The following is a 13,828-nucleotide window of genomic DNA, read 5'->3' on the forward strand; positions in this document are numbered from 1 at the left end:
TTTGGTTTGGCCTGGGGAGGTTTAAATAATACCTTTTTGTTTTTGATCTGCTTGCTGATATCTGGACATGCTTTTGCATTTTTTTTAAAAAAAACTGCAATGCCCCGGTTCTTTTAATCGGTGACAGTTTGTTTTGCATAAATGTGAAACTATGCTCCCCCCCACACACACAATTCAGCATTGGACGATTGGATTTTGTTCTAAATTTTGAGCTTAAGTAAGTTTTAACTCAGATGATGGATTAGTTGAGTTATAGTCAGTTGGTTTTTTTCTTTAAAAAAAAGCAGCCTGGCTGTCCTTCCATGTGTGTGTAAATAACATTACACACAAAGAGAGATAATGTGGGCTCCTGCTGGGAGGAGGGGCGGAATATAAACAAAATAATAAATAAATACATACATACACTGGATAGGGACTCCAAGTATGATTTCCCCCCATCTATACCTTGTTTGTGTCTTGATGCCCTGTCCTTACCTCTCTGTCTTGTAGCATTGACCTTGTGACACTACTTCAGAAGCCTTTAACTTCTGGCCGAGAAACAGAGGCAAACTCCTGTGAGACTTCTCAGCACCAAAGCTTTGGGCAGGCTTTGGTCTTCACAAATTCCCAGCACAATTCTCAGATGGCCTTGGGAGCAAGCAACACAAGCACTGTGAATTCCTATTCTCCGCAGAGCCTGGTAATGTGGCCCTTTGTGTTCTTTAAAAAAAAGAAAGCGAAGCAGTCCTGTGCCCTGAATAATGTCTGCCATCTTGCCTGTTTATTTGCAAAAGTGAAATTAGATGGCTTTGAAATATAGGGGTGCAGAAGTGAAGCAATCGGTGTTGCAGCCTTTCTTGGGGAGCCCATCTTTGGTTTACTGACTTTCTTGTCGGCAGCTGAAGTGACCTACTTGTATGGATTCTTGAGAGCACGGTGTATAACACACTGTGCATAATAATTAAAAAGAAGCAGTTTGTTAATGAAGTGCAATTCTGTTCCAGGCTGGAAGACTGTGATGTATTCTTTCCAAGCACATATCTGACTGCTGCATGTGGAAATGAACAATTTCTGAGTCTTCTAGCTCTGTGAAAATTGCTTTGCTAGTATGGACAGGTATTGTCCTCCAAATGAAGAATATTTCAGTATGTTTGGCACAACTTAATCCGTCCCTCCCCCCCAAACTCTCGTACAATTATGAATGTATAGATTTGTTTAGATGCATTTTCCACTTTTTATTTTGTGCTTACTGCTACAACATCAATGGTGTATATGGCAGTTTACAGAGTAAAGTGACCAAAAGGATAGATTTACGCCCCAGTGTGTTTACAACCAAATTTTGACAGAGGAGACAGCAGAGGGAGGCGGGAAGGTTAACAGGATGAGAATATGCACAAGTACAGTTACGTGTGCTTAAGCTTTAGTTTCTATACAGTGGGGATGGGGAACCTTCACCCTGTGGGCCAATCTTTACCTAAACCACCCCTGCTTCTTAGTCAGCTGACATCACTGAGCAACATCAGCTGGCGGGCCGGGTGTCAGGGTCCAGTCCTGCTCAGTGCTGTTTCATCAGTACATTCCCAATGTGGAACACACTGGTGAAGCAGGACTCTCCCCTCACCCCAGCAGGTTAACTTTGACGGGTGAGAGGGTGTGTGTCTTATGTGCCTTCAAGTCAATTATGATTCATGGTGACCCTATGACTCAGTGGCCTCCAGTAGCATCCATCCTGAACCTCCCTGTTCAGATCTTGCAAGTTCAGGTCTGTGGATTCTTTGATGGAATCAATCTTATCTCTTGTTCGGCCTTCCTCTTTTTCTACTCCCTTCTGTTTTCCCCAGCATTATTGTCTTTTCTAGAGAATCATGTCTTCTCATGATGTGTCCGAAGTATGCTAACCTCAGTTTCATCATTTTAGCTTCTAGTGACAGTTCTGGTTTAATTTGTTCTAACACCCAATTATTTGTCTTTTTCATGGTCTATGGCATGCGCAAAGCTCAACACCGCATTTCGGCTGATTTTTCTCTTATCCACTTTTTTCATTGTCCAACTTTCACATCCATACATAGAGATCAGGAATACCATGGTCTTGAATGATCCTGACTTTGGTGTTCAGTGATACATCTTTGCATTTGAGGACCTTTTCTAGTTCTCTCACAGCTGCCCTCCCCAGTCCTAGCCTTCTTCTCATTTCTTGACTATTGTCTCCATTTTGGTTAATTACTGTGCCAAGGTATTGATAATCGTTGACAAGTTCAGTGTCCTCATTATCAACTTGGAAGTTACATAAATCTTCTCCTGTCATTACCTTAATCTTCTTGACATTCAGCTGTAGTCCTGCTTTTGTGCTTTTCTCTTTAACTTTCATCAGCATTCATTTCAGATCATTACTGGTTTCTGCTAGTAGTATGGTGTCATCTGCATATCTTAAATTATTGATATTTCTCCCTCCAATTTTCACACTTCCTTCATATTGGTCCAAACCTGCTTTCCACATGATATGTTCTGCGTATAGATTAAATAAATAGGGTGATAGAATACACCCCTGTCTCACACCGTTTCCGATGGGGAACCAATCGGTTTCTCCATATTCTGTCCTTACGGTAGCCTCTTGTGCAGAGTATAGGTTGCGTATCAGGACAATCAGATGCTGTGGCACCCCCATTTCTTTTAAAGCATTCCATAGGTTTTCATGATTTACACAGTCAAAGTCTTTGCTGTAATCTATAAAGCACAGGGTGATTTTCTTCTGAAATTCCTTGCTCCATTCCATTATCTAACATATGTTTGCAATATGATCTCTGGTACCTCATCCTTTTCTAAATCCAGCTTGGCATTTCTCGCTGCGTATATGGTAAGAACCTTTGTTGTAGAATCCTGAGCATTACTTTACTTGCATGGGATATTAAGGCAATGGTTCGATAATTACTGCATTCCCTGGGATTCCCTTTCTTTAAAATTGGGATGTATATTGAACACTTCCAGTCTGTGGGTCATTGTTTTATTTTCCATATTTGTTGACAATTTTTTGTCAAAATCTGGACAGATTCAGTCTCAGTAACTTGCACCAACTCTATTGGTAGTGCCATCTATTCCTGGGGATTTGTTTCTTCCAAGTATTTTAAGAGCAGCTTTCACCTCGCATTCTAAAATTCCTGGTTCTTCATCATATGGTTCCTCCATGAATGAATCTGTCATCCTTGCATCTCTTTTATAGAGTTCTTCAGTATATTGCTTCCATCTTCCTTTTATTTTATCTCAGTCCGTCAGTCACTGTGTTCCTCTGTTGATTATTCAACATCCCTTCTTTTGGTTTAAATTTCCCTTTCACTTCTCTAATCTTTTGGAATAGGGCTCTTGTCCTATCTTTTTTATTATCCTCTTATATATTTCTGTGCAATAACTATTGTAATAGTTCTCTTTGTCCCTACGAACTAGTTGCTGTATTGTTGCGTTTAGGGTTATAACCGTGTTTCTATCTACTTTTGCTTTTGCTTTCTTTCTATCTTTAACCATTTTAAGAATTTCATCAGTCATCCATTGAGGGTTTTCTCTCTTTTTAACTGGAGTACTGTCTTTTTACATTCTCCTCTGATAATGTCTCTGACTTCATTCCACAGTAGTTCTGGTTCTCTATCAGCTAGATTTAAAGCCTCAAATCTGTTCCTTATTTGATCTTTATATTCTTCTGGGATGTTATTTAAATCATGATTGCTTTGTTCTTCTTCTTTAGCTTAACTCTGATGTTCAGTATGACCAGTTCATGATCTGTACTGCAGTCTGCTCCTGCTCTTGTTTTCACAGAAAGTATGGAACTTCTCCATCTTCTGCTTCTAATTATATAATCAATTTGATTCGTATTTTGACCATTTGGTGATGTCAACATGTACAGTTGTCTTTTCAGTTGCTCAAAAAAATGTATTTGCAAGAAATAAATTATTGGCTTCACAGAATTCAGTAAGTCTTTCTCCTAAGCTCCATTTCCCCATGTTTGTAGTTCTTCTCTGTTCATTACTTTTGTGTTCCAGTCCACCATGATTATCAGCACATCTTGTTTTGGTGTGTGATCAGTTACTTCCTGTACTTCTGAGTAACATTTCTCCAATTCCTCCTCTTCTGCTTTTGCCATTGGAGCATAGAATTGGATGATGGTTATGTTAATAGGCTTCCTGTTAAACCTCATTGAAATCACTCACTCAGACCTTGCGTCATAGCCCCTAATTGCTTTTGCTCTACCATTTCTCACTATTAGAACAACCCCGTTTCTTTTTAATTTCTCATTTTCTGCATAAAATATTTTGTAGTTGCCTGTCCCATTCCTATCCATTTTAATTCACTCACACCTATTGTAAAGTTGATATGTTCCATTTCATGCTTGACAATTTCTGACTTTCCTTGGTTCATGCTTTTCACATTCCATGTTCCTTTTGTGCACATTGTACAGCTCCGGACTCTCCTTTCGCATCTGTGCACATCAGCCTCTAGGCTTCCTTTTGGCTTTGACCTAGTGGCATCATTAGTCACAGCGCTACTTGTCCTTGTCCTTTGTTCTTCCCCGGTAGCTCAGTGAGTGCCATCTAAATTAGATTACTACAGTGCACGCTACGTGGGGCTGCCTTTGAAGACGGTTCGGAAACTGCAGCTTGTACAAAATGCAGTGGCCAGATTGGTAACAGGGACCAGACGGTCCGAACATATAAAACCGATTCTGACCCGCTTGCACTGGCTGCCTGTATGTTTCTGAGCTCGATTCAAGGTGCTGGTTTTGCCCTATAAAGCCTTACACAGCTTGGGACCACAATACCTGATGGAACGCCTCTCCCGATACGAACCCACCCGTACACTACGTTCAAGATCAAAGGCCCTCCTCTGGGTGCCTACTCCAAGGGAAGCTTGGAGGGTGGCAACGAGGGAAAGGGCCTTCTCAGTGGTGGTCCCCAAATTATGGAATGATTTTCCTGATGAGGTGTGCCTGGCGCCAACACTGTTATCTTTTCGGCACCAGGTCAAGACTTTCCTCTTCTCCCAGGCATTTTAGCATGTGTTTTTTAAATTGTTTTAAATTTTTAAATTGTGTTTTAAATTGTTTTTTAAAAGATGTATTTTAAATTGTATTTGTTTTTAGTTACTGTAAACCGCCCAGAGAGCTTCGGCTATGGGGCGGTATACAAGTATAATAAATAAATAAATAATCTGACCTGGAGATCTCATCTTCCGGCACTATCTCATGTTGCATTTTGGATACTCTGTTCATAGGGTTTTCGTGGTAAGAGGTATTCAGAGGGGGTTTACCGTTGCCTTCCTCTGAGTTTGGATGCATCTTAGTCTTCTGTCTTGGGTGCCCCTGCTAGGAGTCTAGCCTCTTGGTCTCAGTTTCTTTGACAGTCTCAAACCCCATTACCATGTTAAAGTGTACATCCTAGTTGGGAAGGTGAGAGGGATCGTCCACTTATTAGTCATAGATCATAGAATCATAGAATAGTAGAGTTGGAAGGGGCCTATAAGGCTGTCAAGTCCAAACCCCTGCTCAATGCAGGAATCCAAATCAAAGCATTCTCGACAGATAGCTGTCCAGCTGCCTCTTGAGTGCCTCCAGTGTCGGAGAGCCCACTACCTCTCTAGGTCATTGGTTCCATTGTCGTATGGCTCTAATAGGAAGTTTTTCCTGATGTCCAGTTGAAATCTGGCTTCCTGCAACTTGAGCCCATTATTCCGTGTCCTGCACTCTGGGATGATCAAGAAGAGATCCCGACCCTCCTCTGTATGACACCTTTCATGTACTTGAAGAGTGCTATCATATCTCCCGTCTTCTCCAGGCTAAGCATGCCCAGTTCTTTCAGTCTCTCCTCATAGGGCTTTGTTTCCAGTCCCCTGATCATCTTTGTTGCCCTCTGAACCCATTCCAGTTTGTCTGCGTCCTTCTTGAAGTGTGGAGACCAGAACTGGACACAGTATTCAAGATGGGGCCTAACCAGTGCTGAATAGAGGGGAACTAGTACTTCACGCAATTTGGAAACTATACTTCTGTTAATGCAGACTTATATATCATTTGCCTTTTTTGCAGCCACATCACACTGTTGGCTCATATTCAGCTTGTGATCAACGACAATTCCAAGATCCTTCTCACATGTTGTACTGCTGAGCCAAGTATCCCCAATCTTATAACTGTGCATTTGGTTTCTTTTTCCTAAGTGTAGAACTTTGCATTTATCCCTGTTGAATTTCATTCTGTTGTTTTCTGCCCAATGTTCCAGCCTATCAAGGTCCCTTTGAATTTTTTTTCTGTCTTCCATGGTATTAGCTATGCCCCCCAACTTTGTATCATCTGCAAATTTGATAAGCAGGCTTTGTACCTCCTCACCCAAGTCTTTAATAAAAATGTTAAAGGGCACTGGGCCCAGGACCGAGCCCTGTGCTACCCCACTCATTACTTCCCCCCAGTTTGAGAAGGAACCATTGATAAGCACTCTTTGAGTACGATTCTGGAGCCAACTGTGGATCCATCTGATAGTTGTTTCATCCAGCCCACATTTAGCTAGCTTGCTAATCAGAATATCATTGGGCATTTTGTCAAAAACTTTGCTGAAGTCGAGATATATTATGTCCACAGCATTCCCACAGTCTACAAGGGACATAACCTGATCAAAAAATGAGATGAGATTAATTTGGCAGGATTTGTTCTTCATAAATCCATGTTGGCTCCTAGTAATCACTGCATTGCTTTCAAGGTGCTTGCAGATTGACTGCTTTATAATCTGCTCCAGAATTTTTCCAGGGATTGATGTTAGGCTGACTAGTCTGTAGTTCCCCTTTTCCTCCTTCTTGCCCTTTTTGAAGATAGGGACAACATTAGCTGTCCTCCAGTCATCTGGCACTTCACCAGTCCTCCATGATTTCGCAAAGATAATAGACAGCGGTTCTGAGAGTTCTTCAGCCAGTTTCTTCAATACTCTAGGATGCAGTTTATCGGGCCCTGGAGATTTGAACTCGTTCAAAGTGATTAGGTATTCCTTGACCATTTTTCTATCAATCTCAAGCGCTAGTCCTGCCTCTTCTACTTCATGTTTCCTGGGAGGGTCATGGACCCTTTTTTGGGAGAAGACTGAGCCAAAGTAGGAATTGAGCACTTCTGCCTTTTCTTTGTCATCTGTTATCATTTTGCCATCCTCATTAAGTAGCTGTGCCACCATTTCTTTTCTCTGTCTTTTACTATGGACATACCTGAAGAAAGCTTTTTTTGTTGCTTTTAGCATCCCTTACTAGCCTCAGCTCATTCTCAGCTTTAGCCTTCCTGACATCATCCCTGCAATTCCGTGATACCTGCCCGTACTCTTCCTTTGTGTCCTGGCCTTCTTTCCACTTCCTGTATGTGTTCTTTTTTGTTTTCAGGTCATCTCTAACCTTTTTGTGAAGCCACATTGGCTTCTTCTGTTGTTTCCCCCTTTTTTTCCTTGTTGGAATTGCTTTCCATTGCGCTTTTAGAATTTCCTTTTTTTGAAACTCACACCCATCTTGGACTCCTTTTCTCATTTGGGTAGCTGCCTTGGAACCGTACTTACAATTGTTCTGAGTTGATTAAAATCAGCTTTCCTGAAGTCCAGGGTGCGCATATGGCTACTCTCAGCTTTCGCTTCTGTTAAAATCACGAATTCAAGTATGGTGTGGACACTTTCCCCCAGAGTTCCCGTAACTGTCACTTCATCCACCAAATAATCTCTGTTGGGTAGAATCAAGTCCAGGATAGCTGATCCTCTGGTTGCTTCCTCCACTTTCTGTAGGAGGAAGTTATCTGCAACACAAGTCAGAAATTTCTTGGAGGGGCCGTGTTTGGCAGAATTTGTCTCCCAACAGATATCGGGATAATTGAAATCCCCCATTACTACTACATCATGCCTCCTTGAAACATTGGCAATTTGCTTTGCAAAAGTTACATTCTCGTCTTCTCCTTGATTGGGTGGTCGGTAGTAGACTCCAAGCACCACATTCCTTTTATTACTTGCCCCATTAGTTTTAATCCAGATGCTCTCGGTGGAGCTACCAAGCTCATCTTCCTGTATTTCTGTACAGGGATATATATTTTTAACATATAGCGCAACTCCACCTCCCTTTTTATTCCTTCTGTTCTTCTTGAACCACTTGTATCCTTCAGTTGCTGTATTCCAGTCATGGGAGTTATCCCACCAAGTTTCAGTTATACCTATCAAGTCGTAATTGCCCTCCTGTATTAAGAGTTCAAGTTCGTCCTGCTTGTTTCCCATGCTCTGCGCATTAGTATACAGACATTGAAGACCATGTGATGTATGGCTTGGTTTCCTTACTACATTTTTCTGAAGGCTGTTACTGGGCGCTATTAGAGCCGATCTCTCTGGTCCCACTACTGTGCATAAGCCTTCATCAGTCGTTACCACCAAGTTTACGTCTCCTTCCCCTTTAGGATTCAGTTTAAAGCCCTCCTGATGAACTTCTCCATGCTGTGGCCAAACATACTCTTCCCAGTCCTTGTGAGATGCAACCTATCACTTGCCAGCAGTCCATCTTCCAGGAACCATAGCCCGTGGTCCTAGAATCCAAATCTCTCATGTCTGCACCACCTTCGTAGCCATTCATTTACACGGAGTATTTTTCTTTCCCTTTCTACTCCTCTTCTAAGTACTGGAAGGATGGATGAAAAAACTATCTGGGCCCCAATGTCCTTGAGTTTCCTTCTCAGAGCTTCAAAGTCTGAAGTGATTTCTTCATAGCTCTGTTTGGCAGTATCATTTGTTCCCACATGGATGAGGAGAAAGGGATACCTGTCGGTGGGCTTGATGAGTGATGGCAACCTTTCCGTCACATCTTTAATCCGTCCTCCTGGTAGACAGCATACCTGGCGAGTCCATGGATCTTCTCTGCATACTTGGGTTTCGATCTCAAGCAGTAGGGAGTCTCCCACTACTAGTACTCTTCTCTTCTTGTTGTTAGGTGTGGTTTCATTGTCCCTGCTTGATTGAGCTTCAGCCTCTTGCTTATTGTCGCACAGGGTCTCCTGTAATTCTTCCACCACAGGCTGTCCTCTAGTCTCCTCCTCAAGTGGTTGAAAGAGGTTCCATAGCTCCACTGGTGAAGGGTGTCTTCTAGCTCTTCTGCTCCTAACTGTCACCCTTTTAATAATAATAATAAATTTAATTTCTTCGTCGCCTATCTGGCCAATGGCCACTCTAGGCGACTTACAAAATTATTAAAATACAATTAATAAAATACAGTAATACAATAAAAACAATAGATCTACAACAACAATATTAAAACTGGGTAGGAGGCATTACAATTATATCGATTAACCCTCCCCGGATACCCCGAAGGCCTGCTGAAAAAGCCAGGTCTTTAAGGCTTTCCGAAATACATTTAGGGAAGAGGCATGCCGGAGATCTTGTGGGAGGGAGTTCCAAAGAGTGGGGGCCGCCACTGAGAATGCCCTCTCTCTTGTACCCACCAATCTGGCTGTTTTTGTTGGCGGGATTGAGAGAAGGCCCTGTGTGGCCGATCTTGTCGGGCGGCATAATTGGTGGCGTTGAAGGCGCTCCGTGAGATAAACTGGGCCGAAACCGTACGGAGTTTCCTCCACTTCATTATTCCTCTCCAAAGCAGTCTCCTCTTCTGCTACCGCATGCTGATGCTCCTCCGTCTCCACGTCTCTTTGCTGCTGTTGTTTCAGCGTTCTGTCTAAGAACTCTTCATCTTCTCTTACTGTCCTCAGTGTGGCTACCCGCCATTCCAGGCCTCTCACCTTTTCTTCCAACAGTGCAACCTGCTTGCACTTGTTGCACGTGTACGCCATGTTGTTCTCAGGCAAGAAAACAAACATGGCACACACCTTGCAGGTCACAACCACTGAAGAATCCTTCCTGTTCATACTCTCTTCTACCTTTTGTTTCTTTCTAACTACTTGTTTTGGAGTGGCCTGATGTCAACATAATGTGGCCTCCCTGGTGGGGGGTAGGGCGATATAAATCTGGCCCGCGAAGCCAAAAAAGTTCTGTACCCTTGCTGTGGAAGGTGAACGCTAAAGTTGTCACAAGTTTCCCTGGATATTTGTGGTTTTAATCACTGATTGTATATAATTTATTTGTACTTTTTATTTTGTTGCATAATATAAGAACATGAATTGTAATGCCTATGGTCTAGTGAGTCTTGGTGCATGTGTTTTCTTCTTCCCCGTCTGCTTAGTCTTCAGTCCTCTGTTCTGGGTTTGGAGAGCTTGGATCTTCAAAGCTGGCCAATTCCGCTGGACCTCAGATATTAGACCAATTGAAATCTCCAGGTTTGGGCCAGTTTACCTCACAAGGTTCTCTCAATACGAACTCCCCTGTTTCCACAACCACAACATCCTCCTGGGATGTAAAACCGTCAATTTCACAGCCTTCTATCCTCAGTCAGTTTGGTAAGTGACCCCTTTTATTGAAACAAGATATAATTAAGGAAGAAGCAACAATTCTGTACTGTGTAATGAAACTTGCTGACTATCTAAGGCTACTGAAGCAAAGCCTGATGTTCTTGTTCCATTTCTTCCCTGGCTGATGGTGTGTAGACTTCAAATCCCAGCCTGAACCATCCCCAGTTCTGAGTCAGATGACACAGCGGCAGCAGCAGCAGACACCGGCAGCCCCTACCCCACCTCCTGGATTGGAATCCTTCACCCCACAAAAAGCCAGAGAGCCATTGCCAGCGGACAGCTCCTTGGCTGCCAGCAAAACGATGCACCTCCCCAGCCTGTCTGCGGATAGCCAGGTGGCACCTTCCCAGCAAATGCAGCAGAAACAGATCAAGCTGCCCAAACGGAGGATACCCCTCGCTTCTAAGGTGGGTCAAGCTGCAGGGCTCGAGCAGTGGCAGTGTTGCCACTTTGATGGACTTTCCAGCCAGGAAATAGGCTAAGACTGTCAACTGATGAAAGATCTTTACTTACTTAAAGTAGAGCCTGACACTGATTTTATGCCTTCTGCATTTAATTTTACCTTTGTAGTATTCTGTGTGTGTGTGTGTGTGTGTGTGTATAGTATTGTATGTATTTTAATTGTATTTTATGTTTTTGTGATTTTACTGTTTACAATTTTATTATGTACTGTATATGTTTGATTTTATTTTTGTAAGCTGCCCTGAGTTCCCTGTTATAGGGTAGAAGGGTGGGATAAAAATATTTTAAATAACATAAATAAATAAATGCTGAATTATCTGACCCCAAGCCTCAATACAGGTGTCATTCTCAGAAGTCTTATTTTGGCATTAAGTGGTACATAAATTAATAACACAAATTTATTTATAGATGTGTTGGTATACCATCATCTCATAAAATAGCAGTATGTAAACAATAAAACATGAAAAATAATTAAAAACTGCACATTATTATTAATAATGAAGATATGTGTAAGGTAATTAACAGTTTCAAGAAAAGCTGATGTTCATTGTTGGAAGGAAAGGCCATCTTTAAAATTTTTGGTGTTGTGTACCTTCAGGTTTTGGATTACCAGAGATGAGATGCAGACAAGAGATTTGCTTACAAAGAGTTAAAATTTATTGAGTAACTTACAAGCATACAGCCAAGTAGCCCAATAAAAGTGGAACAGTCCGCAGCTCTGCAGTAGCTGGGGCAGACTGAACACCCCATTGGGGCACACGCAACACTTTTATAGTATTGAAACTAGCACGTGGTATTGGCATGATTACATACAATATTGGCAAGATTACATACACAAACGATGACTTTAAAGCATCAATACATTGCATCATGGCACCTGTTACCTATAATTGGCTATTCTGACCTTTTCACAGAACATCTTCAAAAGCAAACTAATTGCTAGAAAACTATATGGAAACTCCCTGGCACTTCCTTGGCAAGCTATATGTTGGCCATATATCTCTGCTAACAAGCAACTCCCATCATTGACCGTCCTGTGACTTATCCACCTGGCTATACTAACAAGTAACCACTCATTAACCGTCGTCCTTGGGAGTATAACCTAGACTTAAATCATCTATAAAACACCTTACTGATAACATATTCTTGGATATATGCCTAATTGGGCTCCTTTGATGCCTCTCTAACAAGGTACTGGGCAGGTCATCATGCCCTTGACTATCTTAGGCTTTCAGGTGCTTATGAAATGCAGGGGCCTGAAAGAGGGAATACAAACCTTCAGGCTCACTAACAAATACATTCTAAATCTATGCTTAACATAAGGCTAATATCTTGCTATAGGCCTCTACTTGCTTGCTGGAACTACCAAACTGATAGATACAGGTGTAATACACCGGAATCAGAATAAATAAGTGTGACCTTAACTTGTAGTCCTGTAAATTAAGATACGCCTTCTGTGAGCCCAATTTCATGCAATTGCACTTGGCTGAGGTCTTGTTTTGAAGGTAGAAGAACCAACATATAACACACTGCAATAGCCTAGCCTAGAGGTTATCAGAGTATAGTTAAGAGAAGTCAGGCTATCCCTTTTCGAATAGGATCGTAACTGGACTGCCAGCCAAAGCTAATGGAAGGCATTCCTTACCACTGAGGCCACTTGAGTCTCAGGCGATGGTCATGGATCCAGAAGCACCCCAAGCTACACACCTTCTCTTTCAGAGGGAGTGTCGCCCATCAAGATCATGCCACATTCCCTCCATCTGGTCTAGGGAATCACTCACTAACAGCGCCTCAGTCTTGTCTGGATTGAGCTTCAGTTTCTTGGATGATGTATAGTTTTATTCTTGGTTTGTTAAATTTTAGTTTTATTTTTCTTTTTTTTTTTGGTTTTTTAAATACATTTATTTGCATTTGGAAGTCTGTTTTATAAACAGGGTATTCATGTCTTAAGCAGAAATAAAGAAAATATATTGTACCTGTCTCTTCTAGCAGAACAGCATCTGCACAGCAGAAATGATTCCTTTCTGTGCCAAATTAATAGGTTACTGTATGTTTTCTTAATTTTCAGATCCCTTCCTCTGCTGTGGAGATGCCTGGATCCACAGATGTATCAGGGTTAAATGTGCAGTTTGGCGCTCTTGAGTTTGGGTTAGAGCCTTCTCTCTCAGAGTTTGGAACTGCTTCAAGCTATGAGAACACCAGCCAGGCGCCCAACAACATCCTGTACCCGAAACCCGTAAAGTATGTATGCTGTCCTACTTCTTGCCTCTGGTCTGCTTCTCACCAAGCTTGGCTTTGTGCCAAGAAAGATTCCTGAACATAAAGGTGTCTGGTTCCAGGTGCTCTGTGACATAACCCTCCGGAGGCCTGAAACTGAGCTGCTTCTTGATCAGATAATCCTGGGAGTAGGATTGTGAAAGCAAAAAAGTCTATTTATTTGTCTGTTTATTTATTGTACATACCACCTTCCTCCCAAAGGAGTCCCGTGTGGCAAACATATCAACACATTATTTTTTTAAAAAGACAATCTGAAAACACTCTAAAAACAGTTACACATAAAAACATTCGTCCATCCAGTGATCTCCAGGTTGCTAAGAACAGTCTTCTTCAGCCTATTATTGTTATTGTTATTGTTGTTGTTGTTGTTGTTGTTGTTGTTGTTGTTGTTGTTATTATTATTATTATTATTATTATTAAATTGCCTTCTCCAAGATCATCTCAAGATGATGTACAATAAAAATAGCAGATATATTTAAAACTACAAAATAAACTGATGGGAGAGACCCATTCATCCAGCTGGGAACGCCCATTGGAACAAAAATGTCCAATTGTTGCCAGAAAGTGCAGGCAGATAGTGGGCACCTGTTGTATCTCAGCAGCAATGTTGTTCCACAGAACAGGGGCAAACACCGTGGAAGCCCTGCTCCAAGTTACTGTAGAACGGGCTTTGAGATCTTT

The 13,828-nt window shown here is 41.8% G+C and overlaps 1 protein-coding gene and 1 non-coding gene across 3 annotated transcripts in view; both read left to right on the forward strand.

Annotated features, from left to right (window-relative positions):
• UBAP2 (ubiquitin associated protein 2) overlaps positions 1-13,828 on the forward strand; it is a 140,417-nt gene that overhangs the window by 71,956 nt on the left and 54,633 nt on the right. For both annotated transcript variants that reach the window (XM_061613340.1, XM_061613341.1), the window contains exons 11-14: positions 490-679; positions 10,183-10,396; positions 10,544-10,815; positions 12,939-13,111. In XM_061613340.1, the coding sequence (XP_061469324.1) occupies positions 490-679; positions 10,183-10,396; positions 10,544-10,815; positions 12,939-13,111 (849 nt within the window). The remainder of the gene's footprint in view (positions 1-489; positions 680-10,182; positions 10,397-10,543; positions 10,816-12,938; positions 13,112-13,828) is intronic.
• On the forward strand, positions 983-1,065 carry LOC133376001 (small nucleolar RNA SNORD121A). Its single transcript, XR_009760384.1, has one exon. It is a non-coding gene; the product is annotated as a small nucleolar RNA SNORD121A (small nucleolar RNA).

Source organism: Rhineura floridana, chromosome 1 (assembly GCF_030035675.1).
Source record: "Rhineura floridana isolate rRhiFlo1 chromosome 1, rRhiFlo1.hap2, whole genome shotgun sequence".
NCBI lineage: Eukaryota > Metazoa > Chordata > Lepidosauria > Squamata > Rhineuridae > Rhineura > Rhineura floridana.